At 54.3% G+C, this 21,811-nt stretch overlaps 7 protein-coding genes across 7 annotated transcripts; 4 read left to right on the top strand and 3 right to left on the bottom strand.

Moving 5' to 3' along the window:
• Nucleotides 1-300: 300 nt before the first annotated feature.
• A1Q1_01945 (phospholipid-transporting ATPase) lies at nucleotides 301-3,622 on the top strand (the record flags this gene model as incomplete). Its single annotated transcript, XM_014324953.1, has 4 exons — nucleotides 301-2,692; nucleotides 2,853-2,936; nucleotides 2,992-3,116; nucleotides 3,209-3,622. The coding sequence occupies 4 exons, from the start codon at nucleotides 301-303 to the stop codon at nucleotides 3,620-3,622; spliced, it is 3,015 nt and encodes a 1,004-aa protein (XP_014180428.1).
• A 159-nt stretch (nucleotides 3,623-3,781) lies between these two features.
• A1Q1_01944 (uncharacterized protein) lies at nucleotides 3,782-4,368 on the bottom strand (the record flags this gene model as incomplete). Its single annotated transcript, XM_014324952.1, has 2 exons — nucleotides 3,782-4,067; nucleotides 4,115-4,368. 2 exons carry the CDS (start codon nucleotides 4,366-4,368, stop codon nucleotides 3,782-3,784), a joined length of 540 nt encoding a protein of 179 aa, XP_014180427.1.
• A 156-nt stretch (nucleotides 4,369-4,524) lies between these two features.
• On the bottom strand, nucleotides 4,525-6,341 carry A1Q1_01943 (uncharacterized protein; the record flags this gene model as incomplete). The annotated part of the gene is made up of 5 exons (XM_014324951.1): nucleotides 4,525-5,543; nucleotides 5,635-5,713; nucleotides 5,783-5,953; nucleotides 6,038-6,169; nucleotides 6,219-6,341. 5 exons carry the CDS (start codon nucleotides 6,339-6,341, stop codon nucleotides 4,525-4,527), a joined length of 1,524 nt encoding a protein of 507 aa, XP_014180426.1.
• A 151-nt stretch (nucleotides 6,342-6,492) lies between these two features.
• Nucleotides 6,493-8,723, top strand: A1Q1_01942 (uncharacterized protein; the record flags this gene model as incomplete). Its single annotated transcript, XM_014324950.1, has 8 exons — nucleotides 6,493-6,658; nucleotides 6,797-6,860; nucleotides 7,046-7,322; nucleotides 7,378-7,674; nucleotides 7,725-7,861; nucleotides 7,973-8,031; nucleotides 8,342-8,460; nucleotides 8,502-8,723. The coding sequence occupies 8 exons, from the start codon at nucleotides 6,493-6,495 to the stop codon at nucleotides 8,721-8,723; spliced, it is 1,341 nt and encodes a 446-aa protein (XP_014180425.1).
• Nucleotides 8,724-11,749: 3,026 nt separating this feature from the next.
• A1Q1_01941 (uncharacterized protein) lies at nucleotides 11,750-11,980 on the bottom strand (the record flags this gene model as incomplete). The annotated part of the gene is made up of 1 exon (XM_014324949.1): nucleotides 11,750-11,980. The coding sequence occupies one exon, from the start codon at nucleotides 11,978-11,980 to the stop codon at nucleotides 11,750-11,752; it is 231 nt and encodes a 76-aa protein (XP_014180424.1).
• A 1,323-nt stretch (nucleotides 11,981-13,303) lies between these two features.
• On the top strand, nucleotides 13,304-15,643 carry A1Q1_01940 (glycogenin glucosyltransferase; the record flags this gene model as incomplete). Its single annotated transcript, XM_014324948.1, has 4 exons — nucleotides 13,304-13,517; nucleotides 13,586-13,931; nucleotides 13,991-14,133; nucleotides 14,172-15,643. The coding sequence occupies 4 exons, from the start codon at nucleotides 13,304-13,306 to the stop codon at nucleotides 15,641-15,643; spliced, it is 2,175 nt and encodes a 724-aa protein (XP_014180423.1).
• Nucleotides 15,644-16,189: 546 nt separating this feature from the next.
• Nucleotides 16,190-18,225, top strand: A1Q1_01939 (alpha, alpha-trehalose-phosphate synthase; the record flags this gene model as incomplete). Its single annotated transcript, XM_014324947.1, has 9 exons — nucleotides 16,190-16,358; nucleotides 16,413-16,496; nucleotides 16,540-16,635; nucleotides 16,749-17,181; nucleotides 17,310-17,628; nucleotides 17,669-17,733; nucleotides 17,929-17,997; nucleotides 18,037-18,077; nucleotides 18,116-18,225. The coding sequence occupies 9 exons, from the start codon at nucleotides 16,190-16,192 to the stop codon at nucleotides 18,223-18,225; spliced, it is 1,386 nt and encodes a 461-aa protein (XP_014180422.1).
• Between the last annotated feature and the right edge of the window lie 3,586 nt (nucleotides 18,226-21,811).

The raw sequence follows: 21,811 nt of genomic DNA, 5'->3' as shown, positions 1-21,811 counted from the left end.
CTCGGTTTGCGGCGGACGAGTACCCACTCTCGACTTTGACACCCTCGAATCTCATGCCTGGCTTGTCACTGGAGGACGATGATCGCCTTGTTTCTGCTCGGATCTCGTCGGGGATCATCACGTGGAAGACCCCAGTCTGAAGAAGAAGAAGAAGAAAGTCGAGCACTCTTGAGCGCAGACGATGGTGACGAGGGAGAAGTGGTAAGTGCACCACGAGCAAGCCTATCTCACGCCAGCACGCGGCCGTCAACGCGACGGGCAGACAGATCCCCATCCCCTCCACGAGTAAGCATACTTCGGATGGCCGTCCTAACGTTCAAAGAGAGCGCCGCTTCCAACTTTCCACCCAACATCGTTCGCAATCAAAAGTACAATGTCGTCACTTTCCTGCCGATTGTCTTTTACGAGCAGTTCAAGTTCTTCTTCAACTTCTACTTTCTCGTGGTAGCTCTCTCACAATTCATCCCTGCCCTGAAGATTGGTGAGTCTCAAATCAGTGCATTCACTAACGCTGCAGGCTACATCGTGACTTATGTCGCACCTCTGGCCTTTGTACTGGCGGTCACGATGGGCAAGGAAGCTTATGACGACTATTGTCGCTATCTTCGGGACCGAGAAGCAAATTCAACACGGTACTTGGTCCTATTGCCACATGCCGAGGTCATGTCGATGTCGCCAGCCCTTCAGGCTCAGACGCGGTCTACCCCCTCGTCTTCCATCAAAGTCGGAGACTTGGTCCTTCTGGAGAAGAATCAAAGAGTGCCTGCCGATATGGTTCTCTTGACCACGAGTGAAGAGGAAGGCACATGCTTCATTAGAACAGACCAACTCGACGGTGAAACCGACTGGAAGCTCAAAGTGGCTGTAGCTGAGACCCAAGCTCTTGGGGAAGCCAACGTGGGGACTATCGAAGGAGTACTTCACGCCGATGTGCCGATCAAGGATATCCACACATTTCAAGGCAGTCTTACACTTCGCTCTACTGGCCCCGGTAGTCAAACCGAAACCAAGATTCCATTATCGGTGGAGAACGTGCTCTGGGCGGACACCGTACTGGCGGCGGGGTCTGCCGTAGGTCTTGTGGTGTACACGGGTCGTGACACGCGAGCCGTCTTGAATACAAGTGAACCAGAAACCAAGATGGGCACCTTGGAGTGGGAGGTTAACAAGATGGCCAAGATCCTCTGCGCTGTGACTTTTGCGCTGTCAATCTTTCTCGTTGCCCTCAATGGCTTCCGAGGCGAGTGGTACATCTACGTCTTCCGCTTTTTGATCTTGTTTTCCTCGATCATTCCCATCAGCCTGCGAGTAAACCTGGACATGGGCAAAACCTTTTACTCGCACCAGATCCAAAACGACCGAGAAATTCCGGGGACCATTGTCCGTACGAGCACGCTACCAGAGGAGCTAGGACGGGTCGAGTACTTGTTGACCGACAAGACAGGTACTCTGACTCGAAACGAGATGGAGCTGAAAAAGCTACACATGGGCACAGTAGTGTTCGCGTGGGACTCCATGGACGAGGTTGCCCACTTGTTGTCGCAAGCATTTGGTGAAGACTTCAATCGCAAGCAGTCGTCGGTCGGTCCTGGAGCTGGTCCTCGAGGACGGCGCGACATATCGGTCCGAGTCAAGGATGCCGTCATGGCACTGGCCACTTGTCACAACGTCACGCCAGTAACGAATGACGACGGAACAGTCACGTACCAGGCTTCCTCTCCGGATGAAGTTGCCATCGTAGAATGGACAGAGTCTGTCGGTCTGACGCTTGTTTCCCGCGATCGGAACAGTATGACTGTGCGCTCTCGCAGCGGTGAGACTGTGTCCTTTGACATTCTGGCTCTGTTTCCCTTCACCTCAGAGTCCAAGCGTATGGGTATCATCATCAAGGACCGCGATACTGGGGCTACCACCTTCGTCCAGAAAGGGGCGGACGTGGTAATGTCCCAGATCGTTCAGAAGAATGACTGGCTCGACGAGGAGTGTGGGAACATGGCTAGGGAGGGCTTGCGAACGCTGGTTGTAGGGCGTAAGCGTCTTAGTGAGGATGCGCTCAACGCGTTCGAGTCCCGCTATAAAGCTGCTCAGCTGATAGTGGGTGAAGAACGAACCGACGCCATGCAGGCAGCCATCAGCGAATACCTGGAAGTGGACTTGGAGCTGCTCGCTCTGACTGGAGTGGAGGACAAGCTTCAGGAGGACGTCAAGTCAACGCTCGAACTTTTACGGAATGCGGGTCTGAAGATCTGGATGTTGACCGGTGACAAGATTGAAACCGCTACCAACATTGCTGTATCGAGCAAACTGGTTTCCCGAAACCAGTACATTCATCAGGTCTCAAAGCGTAAGCAGATGCCTTTTGCACGTGCTAATATCGCAGTACAGACTCCGGATCAGGTCAGAGATATGCTGGACTTTGTCCATGCCAAGCCCGATTGCTGCTTGGTGATCGACGGCGGATCGTTGCAGGTGAGGTTTCCGACTACTATTATTGACCTAGAGATGTGCCTCGACGAGTTCCGGACCGAGTTTGTCGCCCTGGCAACCCAACTGCCGGCGGTTGTGGCATGCCGGTGTTCCCCTACGCAGAAGGCTGATGTGGCCCGTCTTATCCGCGATTTCAGTCAGAAGACCGTCTGTTGCATTGGAGACGGAGGCAATGATGTCAGCATGATCCAAGCTGCGAACGTCGGTGAGTTCAGCACCATTACTTTGCATTCTGATGACAGGCGTCGGCATTGTGGGCAAAGAAGGGAAGCAGGCGTCGCTGGCCGCCGACTTTTCGATTACTCAATTTTCTTATTTGGCCATCTTGCTACTCTGGCATGGTCGCAATTCGTATAAGCGCTCAGCGAAGCTTTCTCAGTTTGTGATTCACCGCGGACTTATCATCTCGGTGATCCAGGCCGTCTTCAGTTCCATCTTTTACTTTGCTCGTGAGTAGCCTAGGCTTCGAGTTCTGTTGACCACCAGCAATTGCCCTGTATCAAGGCTGGCTGCAGGTCGGCTATGCAACGCTGTATACCATGGCGCCAGTCTTCTCACTTGTTCTCGATCGTGATGTCACCGAGGATCTGGCACTCCTCTACCCGGAACTCTACAAGGAACTCACCAAGGTGTGTCTGCCCATGATCGTAGCTGACGCTGCAGGGGCGGTCCTTGAGCTACAAAACGTTCTTCACTTGGCTCACGATCAGTGTCTACCAAGGTCAGGCGCCCACACAGTGCTTACTCTGACGTCCTAGGTGGAATTATCATGCTCTTGTCTCTCTTTCTTTTCGAATCAGAATTTTTGCACATCGTTGCAATCTCCTTCACGGCCCTCGTCATCAACGAGTTGATCATGGTGGCGCTGGAGATCACAACGTGGCATACATACATGGTCCTCAGCGAGCTTGGGACGGCTGTCGTATACTTTGGCTCGATGGCTGTCCTGCCCGAGTACTTCGGTAAGAGGTCGTGCAGAGTCAAGCTTACCACAGACTTGCGTTTTGTGCTCTCCGCAGCTTTCGCATACAAGGTAGCGATCATTGTGGCCATCTCCAGCTTCCCGCTGTACGTTATCAAAGCAATCCATCAAAGATTCAACCCCGCGGCGTACGCCAAGGTTTCAGAGCTATAGATGTCATCGATGAATCTTTTCCAGAAGCGTAGCGCGCTTCTGGCTGTCCGCGAACAACGCGCGGACGAGCTTCGATAGCTCTGCACCCGTGAAATCCACCAGGGACCCATTCTCATACAATTGTGATATCTCGGCCAAATTGGCCCGCTGCCATCAGCGTCATATGTGCCTATCACTCACAAGCAGTTCGGTCGTGTAACACATCTTTAGCCAGTGAGGCGCAAATGTGGCCACACTGGACAGCTGCAGGTTATCATTGCGGAACAACCTCTGCATGGATTCCAGACCCTTCATGAGCGACTCAATTCGCTGAGATTCGACCTCGGTAATGTCTTCCATGGCGAGGACAGAGTCGACGGCCAGGACTGAAACCGTTTCCACAAGAGCGCCAACCAGTTCATGGTAGAGATGATCATCAACGAGTGGCTGCCCATCAGTACATAGGCTGTGGGGTATCTTACCTCCAATTGGTTCGCAGCATCGTTGACGAACTGCAAGAGCTCCGCAACAGCCGACTCGGCCCGTTGATACTCCTGGTCCTCACTGAGATCCGCAAAGTGATTGGTTTCCGCAAAGATGGATTGAAGCTTGAGCTGTTCCTGGACTTGGTATGTTTTGTATGCTATGCTAGCGGCAGCGACGTAACCCGCGGCTGCCTCTTCGCGCGCCGGCCAGGCTACATCGGGCTCGCATTGCAGCATTTGTGATGCCAAGTAACGGAAATCGTTTCCGAGCTGCACTGACATGGTCGGAGTGGCGCGGAGGGTGCACCGGTGTGCCACCGGCAAGGTGGCCCGCAAAAAGTCTAATAGGTCTGTGAGCTGAGACTGTAAACCTATGCGAAGCGTGGCCTGCAAATCAAGTGGTAATCTGTACAAATCAGCAGCTTAAAAGCACTGTTCTTACCTCAAACTCTCAATATCCTGCAACTCCCGAAGTCGGGCGCCGAGCAAAGACAGTGCGGCACTTGTTGCCACGGACACCCTAACTGAGGACTTGGGTGCAGCAACGGCCTCCTCGGGGTGAACGGGTGGAGCACTGGGCGTGGGCGCTCGTTGCAACTCCCGGGAATTGAGCAGCGCTTCTTGACTGGCAGAAGCGTGTTTGGAAGACAACTTCTTTCCCAAGCGCTTCGCCTCCCGAGCCGGCTTGACCGACGGCGCTGGGATCGAATCTGTTGGAATCGGTGCCAGGTCATCAAAGTCCCAGCCGTCCTCGTTTGCAGGCAAAATGGAGGGTTCGTCATCGAAACCCCACCCGTCGTCCCTCTCGATAGCATTTTCCTCCGGGCGGGAAGAGGTAGGGCGCTTTGTTTCCTCCAGGCGGAAGTCCCAGTCCTTCCATCCATCAAAAACCAGGCTGCGCGTTTCGAGCAAGCCTTCCGCGCGGTGGCTCTCCAGCCACCGGGTGCCCGCTTGGTCATCCAAAAATCTTTGCAGGACCTGTTTGTGGGAGTCTTCAGACTCTCCACGCTCCCAGGAGGCACATTGCCTGACATCACTGAGCCATGGCGGAAGTTTGTTCAGCTCACGTGGTATGGAGGGAATGACGACCTCTTGTAATACCCGATGGTAGAGAGCTTCGCTGAACATCGACAGAAACGAGCTCACAGCTTCGAGCGGAGAGGGCAGTGCGTGTGTCACAAATCTCACAAGGTCGCGAATGGAAGACACAACTTCGATTAGACTCGCGTCACCCTTCTGCTTGAATCGAAGCTCTCGAAGCTCTGAGCCATAGCCTTCAGACACCAGCGAACGAGAGCTCACTAGCGGCGTGACAAGCTCGCGTAATATCCGAGTCTGGAGTTGCGCGAGGCACTGGCCCAAAATGCCCAAACCTTGCAATGCTTCGCAAAGCTCGGCGATGGTGGACGACTGGGTAAGCGCAGAGTGGTTGCCCAAGGTCATTGTCACCCTCGTCGCTACAGTCAGTCAGCCATTACGTGAGCAACATACCGTTCGGTGGTGCGAGAGTGATTGTATCCGCGACTCTAATGAGTGGGCCTTCCTCACGTTGTTCAATCTCGAACGCTGCCGACCACGCCGTAGACAGTTGCTCTTTGACTAGGGAGTCCAGCAACTGACCGCGATCCTGCAGCAATCAGCGTGCATCAGACCGTTGAGAACGCACATGAATATATCGTGTAGCTTCACCGCTCACACGCTGAGAGTCGATTTCGCTAATGCCCTTGAGGTCTTGTCGTATTGTCGTGTCAACACTTTGACCAGACCAAACAGCATCCTCCACAGCCTTCAACCTGTCGTAGCTGACCTTCAGAGATCGGAGGGATTTGAGTGTAATCTCAGCAAGATAACTACCCTCCTGTGATGTCTGCCGTGCGCTGATCACGTTCAAAAAGTGGAAAACCTCGGAAACGTTCTAAAGTCAGACACCGGCAGTGCGAGCTCGACGTACCTTTGGCTGATTGGCATCAAATTCATTCTCCACTTCATCCAGATCACGTTGAGTAACAGTGGCTCTTTCCAAAAGGTTCCCGGATTGCCCAACCTGCCTTTCAATGTCTGCAGCATGAGGTAACACCAAGGCCTGAAGGTCGTTCTGTTAGTTAGCGACATTGCCTTGCGGACCGGCTCACCTGTGTCTGCAGAATGGCGGCCTCCAGCCCCTGAGCAGCTCGTCGCACGTCTGCAGTTACGGGCCCCGGTTGAAAAGCGATGGCTTTGGCTAATTCGCCGGTGGAAGATATAGGGGCAGTCATAGTGAGGGAGTGTTGAAACTCAGGAGCGACAAGTTGCAAGGTGCGCTGATGACGCACCGGCGTGCGATTGGGCCCCGCATTTTCTGATCTTTGACCCCGTCCTATTGACAACCCATGTCACCTTGTTTTGACTTCATACAATACGAGAGCCATGGACATCGACAAAATGTTCAAGCTCCCCCCTGGGGGAACTGGGCAGGGAGTCAAAAGGAAACTGCCCGACCTCCCATCGGAGGAAGTGCTCAAGCGTTTTCGACAAGACAGCTCTGCAAACGAGAGCGGCGACCGCATGGTAAACCCTACCGCTGCCGATGATGGTACGTAGGCTGGCTCAGGCAAAGCTGACCATTCCAAGGACTTGTCCACGAATCCTTCGATGACGAAGAAGATGAGGAGGGACGTTTTTTCGGAGGCGGCCTAAACGAAGAGCAAAACGTTTGTGTCCCACTTTTAAGCTCGGGCTGACGGTGAAAGCAAATCCTGGACATATTCGATCGCGCCGGCGAGAACGATGCTGAGGTACGTGTCACTCAGTAGGCAGTCAGTCTCTGACCTCAGGCTGGGCCAATGACCATCCCAGCACTACGTCGTCTGATCGGCCGCTTTGAAAGAGCGGTCACCAAGAATGCTGAACAGCGGGGGAAGTATCCCGACGACCCAACAATGTGGGTCCGTCGGAAAGTCCAATGGAGCTGATCTAGCAGGTTCATTGAATCTGAGTCGAGTCTTGATGCTGTAATCAAGGAGTTCCTTCCACTCACCCAGAACCCAGCACTTTACTACCCCGAGATTGTCGCTCAGGGAACCGTCGCTCGACTTTGCAGCCTTCTGGCCCACGACAACACCGACATTGCTTTGGATGTCATAGAGGTTTTGCAAGAGCTTACAGACGACGACATTGATTCGGAAGGGTTAGGCGACGGTGGTGACAACTCATCGTCCGCTTCACGCTTGGCAGTAGCGCAACTCATTGACGACTTGGTACGTGACGATGATGACTAGCCGCTGACCGAAGCTTGTCAACTCCATTTTTGAGCTCTTGGTATCCAATCTCGGTCGGCTGGACGAAAAAGAGGACGCAGATCGTCAAGGTGTATTTCAAACTCTCGGCATCTTTGAGAATCTATTGTCGTTCATGCCGCCTTTGGCCGAGCAGATCGGAGAGTCCACGTCGTTCCTCGACTGGCTACTGAGGCGTATTCGTGAGGAAGACTTTGACAGCAACAAACAATACGCCGCAGAGGTCCTGTCTATTCTCCTCCAAAGCAGCCATTCAAACGTCAGCAAAGTGGCGGCAGCGGAGGGCATCGATGCTTTGCTCTTGGTCCTTTCCGTATGTTACCGGTTTTGTCGCCGTTACTGACCGACCAGGAGTATCGTAAGAGGGATCCTGAGGACGGGGAGGAATCAGAGTTTATGGAGAACGCTTTTGATTGTCTCTGCTCAATCGTACGAGTCAACGAGTTCAAGTCTGCCTTCGTGGTGGCCGAGGGCATGGAGCTCATGATAATCATGATCAGGTATGACGATGGCCTTTGAGTACTAACAATTCAGGGAGAAGAAACACGCTCGAAACTGCGCTATCAAGGTGCTGGACTACGTTATGCAGAATGAGGCCGGATCTGCCGCAGCCGAGCGCTTCGTCGATATGCTCGGCCTGAAGACGCTGTTCTCAGCCTTCATGGGCAAAGTGAGTTCTCTGGAAGATCACGCTCACTCCTAGGGCGATAGGAAGAGAAAAGCGCTCCCTCCCCTGAGCTTCGAGGACGACGAGCATATACTCGGCATTGTAGCAAGCCTATTCAGCAATCTGCCGTCAGACTCCGCTCCTCGACTCCGATTGATTGCCAAGTTTATCGAGTCAGATTACGAGAAGCTGGATAGACTGTTGGAGCTCCGAGAGACGGCCACGAAGCGTCTACAGGCAACGGAAGACGACATGAAGGAAGAGTTACAGGTGGTTATCACGTGCTGGTGATGACTGACAGCTCAGATCGTAGGAGAAGACGTGGAAGGCGTATACGAGGAGGAGAGGTACTTGCGCCGACTTGACGCTGGCCTGTCCGCTCTGCAACTTTGCGACTATGTTCTTGCGTGGGTCTGCGTAGAGGACGACGGGGTGAGCGCTTTACCCATTTGGTGACACTGACATGTGCTCAGGCCAAGGCGCACATCGAAAAACTACTCGCACGAAGGGGCGATGGCCTTGTCCAAATTACCCAGACTCTCAGGGGTAGGTCTCTCCATGCCGCGGTTACTGACGGTACAGACATGCTCGGTCGCATGAGCGATATCAAGGATGACGTCCCGGGGGATCACAGCGACTCTGCATTGTCACAAAGAAGATATATTTTACAAGAATTGGTACAGTCCTTGTCATAGGCGATTGTATTCGGAGAGATGAATCAGAATCCTCCTGGCCGACGCTTCTGGGTGATGGGCTTTCTCTTGATCTGCAATCGGGGCGCGTGAGCACCTGATTCGGTCTGTGTTTGAGCTCCAACCACAGATGGATGAGCTTCCCCATCGGTGAGCCGGACAGGTAGCGAGGCATTCGGGCGAAGCTCAGGGATTGAAGGCAAAACCACTGGGATCGCTGTAGCGGATGGTTCAACCGACGGCGGTGGCTCAGACATCGGGTGTGACGGGAGACGCATCAATGGACGTTTGCGGATTGGCTGCCTTCCGGGATGCTGATCGGGATGTGAATCTCCTAACGCATGCACTTCCCGCCATGAACCAGGATCCCCACCGATATCCCAGGAGCCCAAGAGACGCGCAACTGTCGCTAGTTTGCTGCTATCGAGTATGTGGCTGGGTGCTGAGAATGAACCCTCGTCTATCTCGCCAGGAGGAACAGCAACCACACCCTCGCGCACCAACCGAGCAGTGTCCATACTCGGCTCGACTGCACCATGACAAGCCACCGAGGACATTGTCAGGTCGTTCTTCACCTTGATTGGCACATCCCCTTGGATCTGCTGGGTGATATCGACTCCTGTCCGACTGGCGAGCGGAGATGTCCGTTTCAGAGTTTCAATCATGTCCGAGTGATCGACGGATGCCGAACGGGTTAAACTCCACGCAGCGGGTGTCTTGCAGTGTCGCAATTCGCATGCGAGGTCTGCTCTAATTGTTAGAAGATTCGCCTCCGATATCACGCACGCTGTGCGAAGGTAGCTTGTAGGAGGCCTCGGCTCGGCAAGGTAGTCTTCGATTTTTCGGGCAGGCAGGTCCAACGTTTTCGTGGGTCGGTGTAGTTCTGTGGTTAGCTCGTCACCAACGCAAGTGCACCTTGCCAAGCCCATCGACCATGTAACGAGATGTACGTCGTCGCTGCCACGTCGTTCACAAGTTTGTTGGGCCTCTGGTAGTCTCCTTCCAGCCGCAATAGGTCTGGGCTCCATTGCAGACATGCATCCGACTCTTCTGTCGTCGGAGACCCGGTGCACGCAGGATCCACCTCAATAAAGACAACAGAGCCATCCTGGTATTGCGCTGCGAAAGCAGGGGCGAAACGGATGGAACCGCCTGCAAGAAGTCGAATCGGAACGAGTGCCCGCAGGGGCGGTTCACGACTTCGTATAGGTATGCACCACGGCAGTGACTCGACGCCTGGAACAGGATTGTTGGAGGCTCGCAGCCCTAGTACGTAGTCCACAGAAGTAGAACTCAATACCACCAGCTCCCCTCCTGCCGCGCCCACCGCGGAGGGAGCCCCCCCGATGACAGAAAGAGCAATGTCAGTAGCGCTTCCACCACCAAAGTCATGGTCCCATCGTAAAAGTCGGGCGTCTGGACGGAGCTCATCGATCCAGATCAGTTGCCGAGTGGTGCAGAGACAGGTGAAAGCTGCGTGCCGAGCAGCCGCATCCTTGTCTATCGCTGTAAACTCTGACCCGTCCTCCAAATGAAAAAGGACATCGCAACGCGGCTCGGGAATGGTCTGGGTGTTAGGTTCAAGGGCGAGGGATACTAACTTACGCTGAGGTCGATAGCCGTCAGCTTGCTACGGGACAACACTAGGACCGTGTCCTGACGTGCGCCGAAGGACACCCGATAAAAGTCGCCCTCGTTCGTCGGTTGCCGGACAGCGAAACTCGAGATTAGAAGATCACATCCTAGTCTACTCACAGCTCTGAACAGCCCCCGACACCGTTCCAGATCCATAGGCCTCCGTTAGAATCCACGATGGCAGCACGACCAGCGATGAAGGGATCAAGAGCGATGTCTGCATGGCTGCGGCCATTTGTATCACGCGTAGTGATTTCCTCCACGCTCGCAATCGACACAGGTAGTCTGCGAGTAGAGACCTGGGAGACATCAGCAGCCAGGTTTAGAATCTTGGTCGAGCCTGCCAAGCGGATCCCCAGGTAGACGGAAGGCTCTGCGGATATCGTCAGCTCTTCACCTGTTGCTAGAGCTCACGACAGGACTTTTGAACTGTGGGAGAAGCCGCCATCTGCAAAATCGGAGTGCTAAAGGTCTCTGTAGGCTCTGCAACGGCATCTAAAGATACCGAGGGACAGAAGCTCGTCATTGGCGCTTCGACGACCGGTGATATATCTTCTTGTCAATGGCGCTTCACTCCCTCGGCTCACTAAGCTGCTCTCCTACTTGGCCCATCGGAAAGCACAAAAGAGGGGGAATACCCTCGCATCCAAAGTCCAAGTTCACAAGAACGCTCCCATGGGTATCCTCAGGCCGCGACCGGGGGCCGTCATGGATCTGGGCGATCGTCTCATGAATAACAGGAAGAACGGAGCTGGTCTCCACGGGATCTCGCATGTCGGAAACAAACTGTGTCTGACCATCAGCGTGAAACTAAGATAGAGCTCACCGCTGATGCCAGCGCAACATGCACCGGGAACTCGGAGATATCAAATGGTATCGTCTGCATGGGTGGGAAAACAGGTTGCCTTGCCCGCAGTCGTAGTGATTCTGCCCCTGTTGGTCAGGAGAAGAGACCGATGACTACACACTTTCTCCCCGAGACGGCCAGACCCATGTCCACTTGCTTTCTTGAAATAGAAGCTCGCTCACTCCTCGTCGCCCCATGAAGTGACGAGGCCCAGACCTCGATGGCAAGTGAAGAAGAGCATCCCGTTCAAAAGCCCTGGACTCGTTCGTCTTCGTTGGGATAGCCCGTTTGGCGGAGAGCATAACCGAAGCGGACATGATTATCGAATCATCTGGGGCTTTGATCCTTAGAGCAGCGAGAGTCGATTGTTGTCTCAATACGGCCGCGAGTTGTGTATGATGTCAGATGTGCAGACTGGATTGGCGGCAAAAGTTGAACCTCCACATGGTTGCCTCCACCTGGGGTCTCCGCACTCGTGCACGCAGGGTTGCTCCATCGACCCCGCCTCCTCTACAAGCTATAGTGACTGAATGCATGACGAACATAATCACAATCGGTCCCAGAGCTCTTCGTCCTCTTCTGTGAGGTGGTTTACACCTTGGGGGGACCGCTCCGAGCGTACTCCAGAAGGACCATCAGAATAGGCCGGTTCGTATCGCGTCTGTGTCAATCCCGAAGTCGCACTTGCCAGTGTCCGCTCTGCAGCGGCTTCATCGTCCTCAGCGTCCACATCAAAGTCCAAGGCGAGAGAAGCCGCGCGTGCCTGAGACAAGTCCATTGATTTCGGTGGATTGAACAGCGAGTGGCCGGACCTTTCCATCAGCGACATCAGAGTTCAGTGACAAACCGTCGTAGAATGTTTCCCAGGCGCAAGAACTGCACACCGTTACGAATCACCAGAAGAATTGTGTCAAGAACCTCCTCCTCTGCAAGTCGTCAGCCGATCGAAGCCTCCAGAGTCACCTACGCCGCGCCCCATCCCCGCATGGGCTTACGAAGACCACAATGAGCGTTATCGCACAAAACAGCACCAGTATCAAATCAATGATGTTGAGCAAGGTCATCGGATATTTCTAGTCATCAGAGCTGTCATTCGAATAGGTATTACCTTTCCGTAGGCTGTCCATCTCAGCGAGACCTCGGCCACCATCATCAGATTGATGATCACTTCAAGGACACTCCACGACCAAGGTGGGCATTGCCGGTTACCTGTCATCAGTTTCCCCCTCGCGTCAATACGTACTTGTGGCAACAAGACTCAATACCACAGTAGCGAGACTCAGACTCATCATGACAAAGTAGAAAAGAATGTAGTACCGGCTGAAAATAATGCGATTCGCCACGCCTCGAAGCTGTTCCCCTGGCGGAAGGCGATATGGAGAGTGGTGAACGGCGGAGTTGCTTGGAGGTGTCTCGCCTTCGTCAAGTTCGTACTCCGATGCCAAAAGACGGACGTTGGAATCGTTTGGGTCGCTCATGATTTTGACGAGTCAACCTTCATTAAACTCTCAGAGTGCAGGAAGTTGAGAACCAGATGAGAGCACCACGACCCCTCGGGCTCCGTAGAGCCAAGATGGTCAGCGATGATGCAGCTCTCGGTGCCTGAATGCACATGTAGGCTCGCGCTGTTGGCGAGCCTAATCGGCGGACGTCCTCGCAGGGATTGGAGCCCCACGGAACTGAGACCGGAGCTCAACGGGCCGAGGAGGTTGTTTATGGGACGTCCTACTGATGGGGATCTGCGCTCACTTCTTCCGCAAACGCATCTCCAGCCTTTCCAGGGGTTGTTGGGTCCCCGCCGCTCCCCATACACTGCAAGCACTTGGCCACCCTACGTCCGACTTTCGAACTGTTGCGAGGGAGCCGCTCTTCATCCACAACTACCAACGGATCTGCTCGCCGCCTCGCTCCTTCGCCCCCGTCGAGTCGAATACCATACTCGTGCCCTCCTTGCTCGAATTGCCCTCCTCTTTCAAACGTCTAATCAACCAGCTTCCTGTTCAGCTAGCGGCAGTGCTAGAGCTTTCAGTAGGGCCAGCAACAGCGGAGGTACTAGCAAGCTTTCAGCCAGGTCCAGCCGGCTGTTCGCGAGCTCTCCATCATGCTTCCGCAAGCATTCGTCACTCTTCTTACGGACTCGTCGTACCTACCGGGGGCTCTTGTGTTGCTTCACGCTCTGAAAGAGCTTCATCCGACCCCAAGAGACTTCAAGATCGTTTGCCTCATCAGTCCAGAGACGGTTGACGCCCGGGTTGTCGGAGTTCTTCAGAATGCTGGGTTTGACCTTGTGATTGGCGTGGAACCGATTGCCTCTGGTAGGGCGGGTTATCGAGGCTTGGAGATGATGGGTACGTACCCCGAATGCTTAGCGCTGACAGGATAGGTCGCACGGATCTGAACCTTGCTCTCACCAAACTGCACGTTTTCCGCTTAGGTTCCATTTTCTCCACGATCATCTATCTCGACGCCGACACATTACCCATCAAACCCCTTTCGCACCTCTTCGACTCGACCAGTCCCCACACCCTGTCCGCGTGTCCGGACATCGGATGGCCCGACTGTTTCAACTCAGGTGTAATGGTCATCCGACCGCAGGAATCGGACTTTGAGAGCTTGTGGAAAGCAATGCGGACCGAGGACAGCAGCTTTGACGGTGCTGATCAAGGCTTATTGAACCAGTACTTCTCGGAGGACGGTACTGGGGAGACATGGAACAGACTTCCCTTCACGTACGCGCTCGGTGCGGACTTGCATCAGCTGACAGTTGCAGCTATAACGTAACGCCCAGCGCAGCCTATCAGTACGCCCCGGCGTACAAATACTACGCGAACAAAATCAGCATCCTGCACTTTATCGGGACGAAGAAACCGTGGCAGAGCCTCGCATCCCGCGCTGCCGGGTCGAAGAGTCAATCTACCAACCCCTTCGACTGTGAGTTGCACGGCTTGCGGGCAAGCGTTAATTCTCAGACAGCAGATTACTGGACCTCTGGTATGATGTGTACGACAGGTTTGTAAGGCCCTCCACAGCCTCCCAGCCAGATATCGCTCGGCGTTTCGAAGTGCCCCAGCACATCTCTGTGTGGAACCAACCCCAGGTCGCTGGCACCCCGGACGGGAGAATGAGTCTAGAGGACCTAAAGGCGTCCACCCTCTCCGGAGTGGCCGCCATGAAGCAGGATCGCTACATGTCAATGCCCCTCGAAGGTCGAGTCGACTTGTTGATGCCCAAGGGTGACACCGCAAGCTCACCCGACCATAGCGACCGGGACCGGGACATTCTGCACGGCAAACCCGCTGCGTCTGTCAACCACACGGATGCCGACTCGACCAATCCTCCTCAGACGATTGTGCGGACTCGCAAGGATATCGAGCAACAAAACCTTGAGAGTCCGGCCGAAAAATCAGCTTGGGATGCGGCTCATTACCCCCCACCGAAGAATAGCCGACCGGAGATGGCTATTCCTATGACAACAATCTATGCCCCGGCGTGGGATGAGCCCTCAAGCGCTTCTGCCGTCTACTTTGAGGGAATGGTAGAGACATCACTCGACTACCCTACGCTCCCTGAAAACGTCCTGTCGAATGACTGGTATGGAGACATCACAGCGACGCGGCCGGACCCTCGAATGGTATCGAACGTGTTTCCTTGGGAGAGCGATGCTCAGAGCCGCCCCGCAGCGACTCGACGATTCCCCCAAGATCGCCCGGCGGAGGACGCCCTGCGCGATGCGCTGCCGTCTGGCGACCTGCGCAGCCCCGAAAGCTCCTCAGAAAGCGCTTCAGAGGCACACAGCACCGAACACAACCGTTCTCAACTTCACGGCGCATCTGAGGGTGGCCGGAATGAGCATACCGAGTCGGGTGCCTCCAACAGGTGTCACCCCGCTCTCAGCTTTGCTGAATCCATGGCCTCATATACAAACGCTTGGGATGAGGTTGCGTCCATCCACACATATGCTCAGCGGTTAACCGCATTGGGCATCGGTGTCGAGCGCCGTGCGCAAACGAGTGGGTTGGAGACCACAGTAGGAACTCCTCGAGGGACCTCCACGCCCGCGCCAGCATATCAAGACCATCCCTCGAGGCGCCGCTCGCCTTCATCTAGCAGTGCTGACGGGGACGATGAAGACGAGAGGGGCCGTGGTCTTCATGCGAAGGCGAGCCGCAGGCGCACTCCTACGTACAGGGACAGGGAAGCCCAAACGGAGCGCCTTGGTGTAGATGCCATGGTGCAGACCACGACGGGACCGCCGGAGGCTGTAGGAGGGCGTGCGCCCCTCACTGTCAGCCCTGCTGAGGCGCCACGTCCATCGCACTCCCGGCAGCATTCCAGTCGTTCATGGAACCCCACTACGGACATCGATTTAAGAAGGCAGGATTCTGCAGAGGTCCTCCATCGACTCATGAAGACAAATGTTGGGCCGGGCTTGGGGACGTGATGAGACGGCGTTAGAATTCGTAGACGTTAACTTTGTCTCTATGCAGCGACTGGACATTCAGGGCTCCGAACCGGCATCGTGATGCAACTGTTGAACTGCGGCCTTAGGTTACGGAAGAAGATTATGGCGCCGAGCCCGTGCCTGACGGCGCGATGGGGATTACCTATCGCGCCCTCGCGTCATCGGACGTCGCTCTCACTTCCCCTAAAGCGCACTCTTCTCACGATTCCGGCTTTCTCAGTGCCCAGTCGCTCCTTACCAGCCTCGTGTTCGTCTCTCGTTAATATTTCAACTTTCAAGCCGCGAATCAGAGCCAAGAAGGAAGGAAAGGAACTGGACGTGTGACGTTCTGCTGGCTTGCAGGACATTGACACACACTGCGGCCTGACGTCACAACAGCAGTCCAGATCTTTCGGTACACCTGCCCCAATCAATTTCACTTTCGCTTGATCATCACAACATCGTCCATCTTTAAACTCGCGAAGCATTCTCTCTACCTCCAAGTCTGGCTGAACACGCAGGTTCGACTGTCATCGGGTGTCAAACATGAGTGACCCAGCGTATCAGAACAACCATCATTCCTCTCCCCGCTCCAACCACTCGCCGCAAATGTTTACCTACGACTCCCTTCCTAAAGCAGAAAATGGTGCACCGGAGCCACGTCTCATCATCGTCTCTAACCGCCTTCCGGTCACCATAACAAAGGAGGCTAATGGTGACTACACGTTCAAGGTACGTCATGCAGACAATCACGCTGACTGTTTCCTAGATGTCGTCTGGAGGCCTAGTCTCAGCGCTGTCTGGCTGCAAGAAAACAATGTCATTCACATGGATCGGGTGGCCCGGAAAAGACGTACGTTCTGTGTACATGGCCGGGGCTGACTCGCAGATCCCAGTGCAAGATCGAGAATACGTCAACCGACGGTTGCTGGAGGAGTACCAGTGCTACCCAGTTTACCTTTCCGATGATCTAGCCGATCGTCACTACAACGGTACGAGCATCGCGAGATACAGAAATTGACATCAGGCTTCTCAAACTCCATTCTGTGGCCGCTATTCCACTATCATCCCGGGGAAATGAACTTTGACGCATCGTACTGGCTAGCATATCGCGAAGCAAACATCCGATTCGCAGATGTGGTCTCCAACTTCGTCCAAACAGGAGACGTCGTTTGGGTTCAAGACTATCATCTGATGCTTCTGCCCATGCTCCTGCGATCCATGATTTCGGGTGAATCGGCGCAGGGAGAGATGACTCGCAAAGAGATGGGAAGAGTGAAGGCAGGGGTCGACGATGTGGAAGAGTTTGGCATGCAGCACGGCGTCGCCCAAGGCCTCGATGAGGGTGTTGAAATGCTGGAAGATGTCGAGGAAGAGGGCGGAGAAGTAACCACCACAGGTGGCAGTCATCACACTGCCATGGTCCGGGGCCTCAGTGCGTTCCAGCAACAGGAAGTACAAGCTCGCCAAAGGGGAAAGGGAGGTGTCAGGATTGGCTTCTTCCTTCACACGCCTTTCCCTTCCAGCGAAATCTATCGGTAAGCAAACAACGTGCTTCTGTGCTGACCAGTTCAGCATTCTCCCTGTTCGCCGCGAAATCCTGCTGGGCGTCCTGCAGTGTGACTTGATCGGGTGGGTATATCTCCTGAAATGCGGCTTACGGTAGCTTCCACACTTATGACTACGCGCGCCACTTCCTGTCTTCGTGTACGCGCATCCTCGGGCTTGAGACTCAGCCCAACGGAATCGAATTCGAGGGCAGATATGCCCAGGTCGGAACATTTCCCATCGGAATCGACCCGTGGCAATTCGTCGAAGGCGTCAAGAGTCCGGCGGTCCAAAGCAGGCTACAGAAGCTCGAGCGTCGGTTCGAGGACTGCAAAGTGATCATTGGTGTCGACCGCCTGGATTACATCAAGGGAATTCCGCAAAAGTTGCACGCTTTGGAAGTGTTCCTAACTCAGCACCCGGAATGGATTGGAAAGGTGCGTTATAGCCTTCTAATTTGATCTGACCGAGCCTCAGGTAGTTTTGATTCAACTGGCGATCCCGTCCCGGCAGGACGTCGAGGAATACATGAACCTTCGGTCGTGCGTGAACGAACTGGTGGGCAGAATAAATGGCCAGTTTAGCACGCCGACATGGTCCCCGATCATCTATATGCATCGCTCGGTACCGTTCGAGGAGTTGACCGCCATGTATGCCCTAGCGGACGTGTGTCTCGTCACGTCGACACGCGACGGAATGAATCTGTGAGTTCACGAGTTGGGCGAAACTGATGGTAGCGTCGCCTATGAGTACATTTCAACTCAATCGGAGAAGCATGGCTCCATGATCCTCTCCGAGTTTGCCGGGTAAGAGAGACCCAAAGCGCACATGTCTGATGTTTGCAGAGCTTCTCAAAGTCTAGCGGGGTCTCTGATCATCAACCCTTGTGAGTACCCATTGCCATTATGTCGCTGACATTTTCAGGGGATGTCGATTCCACAGCGAGTGCGATACACACTGCGCTGACACTGTCACCGCAAGTTCGTGAACAGAATTGGACCAAGCTTTTCTCTGTGGGTGACCTCTGCTGTTAAACGCTGACAATCAGTATGTTTCCAAGTTCGTACACTGCCGCCTGCTCCCACCTTGATCGCGTACTGACGATATAGCTTCACCGCCCAATCCTGGGGTCTGTCCTTCCTTAACGAGTTGAACCGTTCCACGGGCCGGCCGCCTTCGGGTCCGCTTCTTGGCGGGCGCCGCAAGTCCAGCTCAAGCTTGAGTAGAACGAGTTCGAAGACTAGCATGAAGCGCCGCTTCACAGTAGGCAACTCCTCCGCTACCACTCCTAAAGCAGAACACAGCAAGCTGGAGTAGGTCTGACTTGTAGACAAACGTAGGGCAAGGTGTCCCCAGACCAAAATGTATGCAACATCGTCACTCTGGCCTCTTGAGGTAGCACGCGGTAAGAGGTGCTGCCGGATTATGCGCTTGTAACAGCAACCTCTCACACCAGGTAAGGAGTCCATGACTGTTTACATTGGAACCGCGCTAAACAGGGCATGTACAGAGCAGCGCGAGCCCATCGCGAGTCTCTCTGGCACCGACATCCAGAGCAGGGCTTGGACCGGAGCACCTTTCTGCCCACGGTGGTGAGAACATATTGAACCACAGCAATTACAGTGAGGGGCTCCCGATCCTTAGTCTGTTCAAGCTACGGTGGAGGGGAGAAAAAGAGACACCGTGGGGAAAGCATGGCTGCCACGTGGTCGAAGTCGCAGCCGTGGGAAAGATTAGGTTTCGCCGAAGTTTCTCCGATCGACCTATAGGAAACTCGTGACCTGGATCCACATGGCAGCCCGGAGGAACTGACCGTGGGAAGATTCGAGTCTAGCAGAAGTTTCCTCCGACCGCGAGTTTGTCTTCAACGGATTGGAAGCAATGTGTGATTGGGAGCAATTTGTGGTGCTTATTGCAATCCGGCTCAGACATCCTCCGACGGTGCTTGCTCGATGGGCTCACATCACCACTTGGCGGCGCTGTCCACTGCGACACTGCAACACTGACTTCAAGTGGTCATATGTCACTCATTTCTGCTTTGTTTGAGCTGATTTTTGGGTTCATTGATAGGACAACGCCGGTCTGGTCGTCTATCACACTGTTGCAACCCTGTCTTGCTAGGTCGCTGTCCCGTGCGACACTGCAGGACTAAGGTGGTCGTACCTCACTCATTTCTGCTTCGTTTGAGCTGATTTTGGGGCTCAAGAATAGTACGACGCCGCCCTAGTCTTCTGAGCAGACTGCTGCAGCTTTGTCTTGCTTTCAGCACCAAATATCTGCACCTGAGATCTGTCAATCGTGTTCCTTGTTCGGATGGCGGAGTAGTATCCCATGACACTCCAGCCCTACTGAAGCTACCGCTGACATCGGGCAACTACCTCGCCAACTTGCCATTCTTGGATGTAAATTAGTGGGAATTTGAACCAGGTCATGGAGGGTTGTGTCGATCGCCATCAGAGTTGCGATCTTCCTGAGGCAGCGATACAGGGCACAATGACGATGCCCTCGAACGCACTGTGGCGAGCTTCAAACTCCGGAACGGGTAGAGTCTGCGAGGATATTGCTCGCGGGTGAGTTTTCAGGCGTATGGCATGGTAGTTGAGGGCTCTTTAGTTGTTGCTGGAAAAGTGTTCTCTTCGAAGCAGATTCGTGACCGAGTCTTGGGGCATGATGTCCCTCGCTCCTATGGGAACTCTGGGCGCCCTATCTCGATGGAACATGCTAATCTGTTAGTCGTCATCTTCGCACTGCCAGCTTAGCCCGACGCCCTCTATCTCGTTGGGGAATGGCAAGCGTGATTGGGAGGTGGGTCAGACAATTTTCTCGGGGGATATAATCAGGCCAAGGGTGCTGAGGTCACTAATTTGCGCTGAGATTGGCAGGGGGAGCGGTAGCCTCAACAGTGTGGGCGTGTGGACATGTTTCTGAGCGACACAATTGCCTTGAACCGTCCCGCCATAGAACGGACGGCACATGTCCAGATAGAGCCTGCCTGTTACATGCCTATGCCCGAGGCAGCGGCCTTCCAGCTTGATTCCTTCAAGAGTGTGTGGGCGCCCGAAAGTTTTAATAGAGGCGAATCCCGTGGCACCGGCTAACCCTGCCACTGAGCACCGAATTTGGCCCAGCGGCGGTATCCACGGGATAGACCCTTGTATTAAAAACTTTGAACGCAACCATGTGGGCGTATAAGTGCGCTATGGAGTTTCGGCGTCCGCACGAAGCACACCCCGCCCATGCATACGGGAAGAGCGACGAGCTGGTGCTGAGGAGCGTGAAACCGGATGCGTGGAATGGGCATGATAAGTGCGTGCATAATGGTAGAGGACGCTCCGTCTGCACGCACTAGGGACGCATGTGACCGCAATCGTGAATATTTTTGAGTATCCACGTCGACGGATGCAATGCGATGAGATCCGACCAAGTTTCTCAGGACGGGCATAGATCCTATTTGCGACGATGAGTGATGCGACGCCCGCACAACAACAGGACACATCGCGAGTTAATCACCATAACAAATCTACTGTGTTTAGGAGAACTCCGATTCTCCCTTCTGCAGCTGCAGACAATGTGGTGCGGTCACGTTCGAAGACTTGTTGAGTAGAAATTCGTTTTGAGACCGGAATCGGGAAGAGCGTTCTTTCATATCACAGGTGTCAAAACATGGCATCCCTACCTTCAAAATCGAGGGAGTTGTGGGTAGCTCCGTCTGAGGTTTCTGAACCGTGCAGACTTGTCTAGTGGCCATCCTGTTGCGGCAAGGGGTAGAGCAGACGCTTCAGCGAGTCGTGGCCCCCTTCTATCAACTGGAGATACATAGATCTTCGTCTTGATCGTCGGATTGGGCATGCCTGGAGGTGACCCCGCCTAGGATCACGTTTTTTATGGCTGTCACTTCAGTAATTCACGGTAGCTTATGCAGAGATGCGGAGAGTTTTGGGTAGTTTCAGTGTATTTCACGATCAACACGGCACCTGCTCGCCCAGAAGGGACTGTCTCGCGATAGGCACTTGCTCGGATCCCCATTGGGGAGAACTGTACAGGTGTACAGAATTTGCCATGGATGACATGTTCTCTGTTTTTAAAAGTTCAGGCAGGCAGCGTGGGAGACCTAACCTGATAGCCCGACCGTGGGAAAGTGTGATTCTGCGGGAGGCTGTCTCCGACCGCTTGCCCGCCGGTAGAATTTGTGCTGGCACTGTGGGAGGGAGACTTTGACTGATAGTTGAACCGTGTGAAAGTTTGTTCCCACAGTCGCTCAGTCCCCTCGGTCCCCTCCTCAAAATCTCGGTCCCATTGTAATAATAGGGGTCGGAGCTGCCCTCTCACAGATCCAATGTTTCCCATGGTCGCTCAGTCCCCTCCTCAAAGTCTCGGTCCCCTCCCCGATCATCTATATGCATCGCTCGGTACCGTTCGAGGAGTTGACCGCCATGTATGCCCTAGCGGACGTGTGTCTCGTCACGTCGACACGCGACGGAATGAATCTGTGAGTTCACGAGTTGGGCGAAACTGATGGTAGCGTCGCCTATGAGTACATTTCAACTCAATCGGAGAAGCATGGCTCCATGCTTCTCCGATGAAGGGGGCCACGACTCGCTGCAGCGTCTGCTCTACCCC

Source organism: Trichosporon asahii (assembly GCF_000293215.1).
Source record: "Trichosporon asahii var. asahii CBS 2479 unplaced genomic scaffold scaffold00050, whole genome shotgun sequence".
Taxonomy (NCBI): domain Eukaryota; kingdom Fungi; phylum Basidiomycota; class Tremellomycetes; order Trichosporonales; family Trichosporonaceae; genus Trichosporon; species Trichosporon asahii.
The sequence above is the reverse complement of the archived record's forward strand: the minus strand, read 5'-3'. Positions and strand labels throughout refer to the sequence as shown.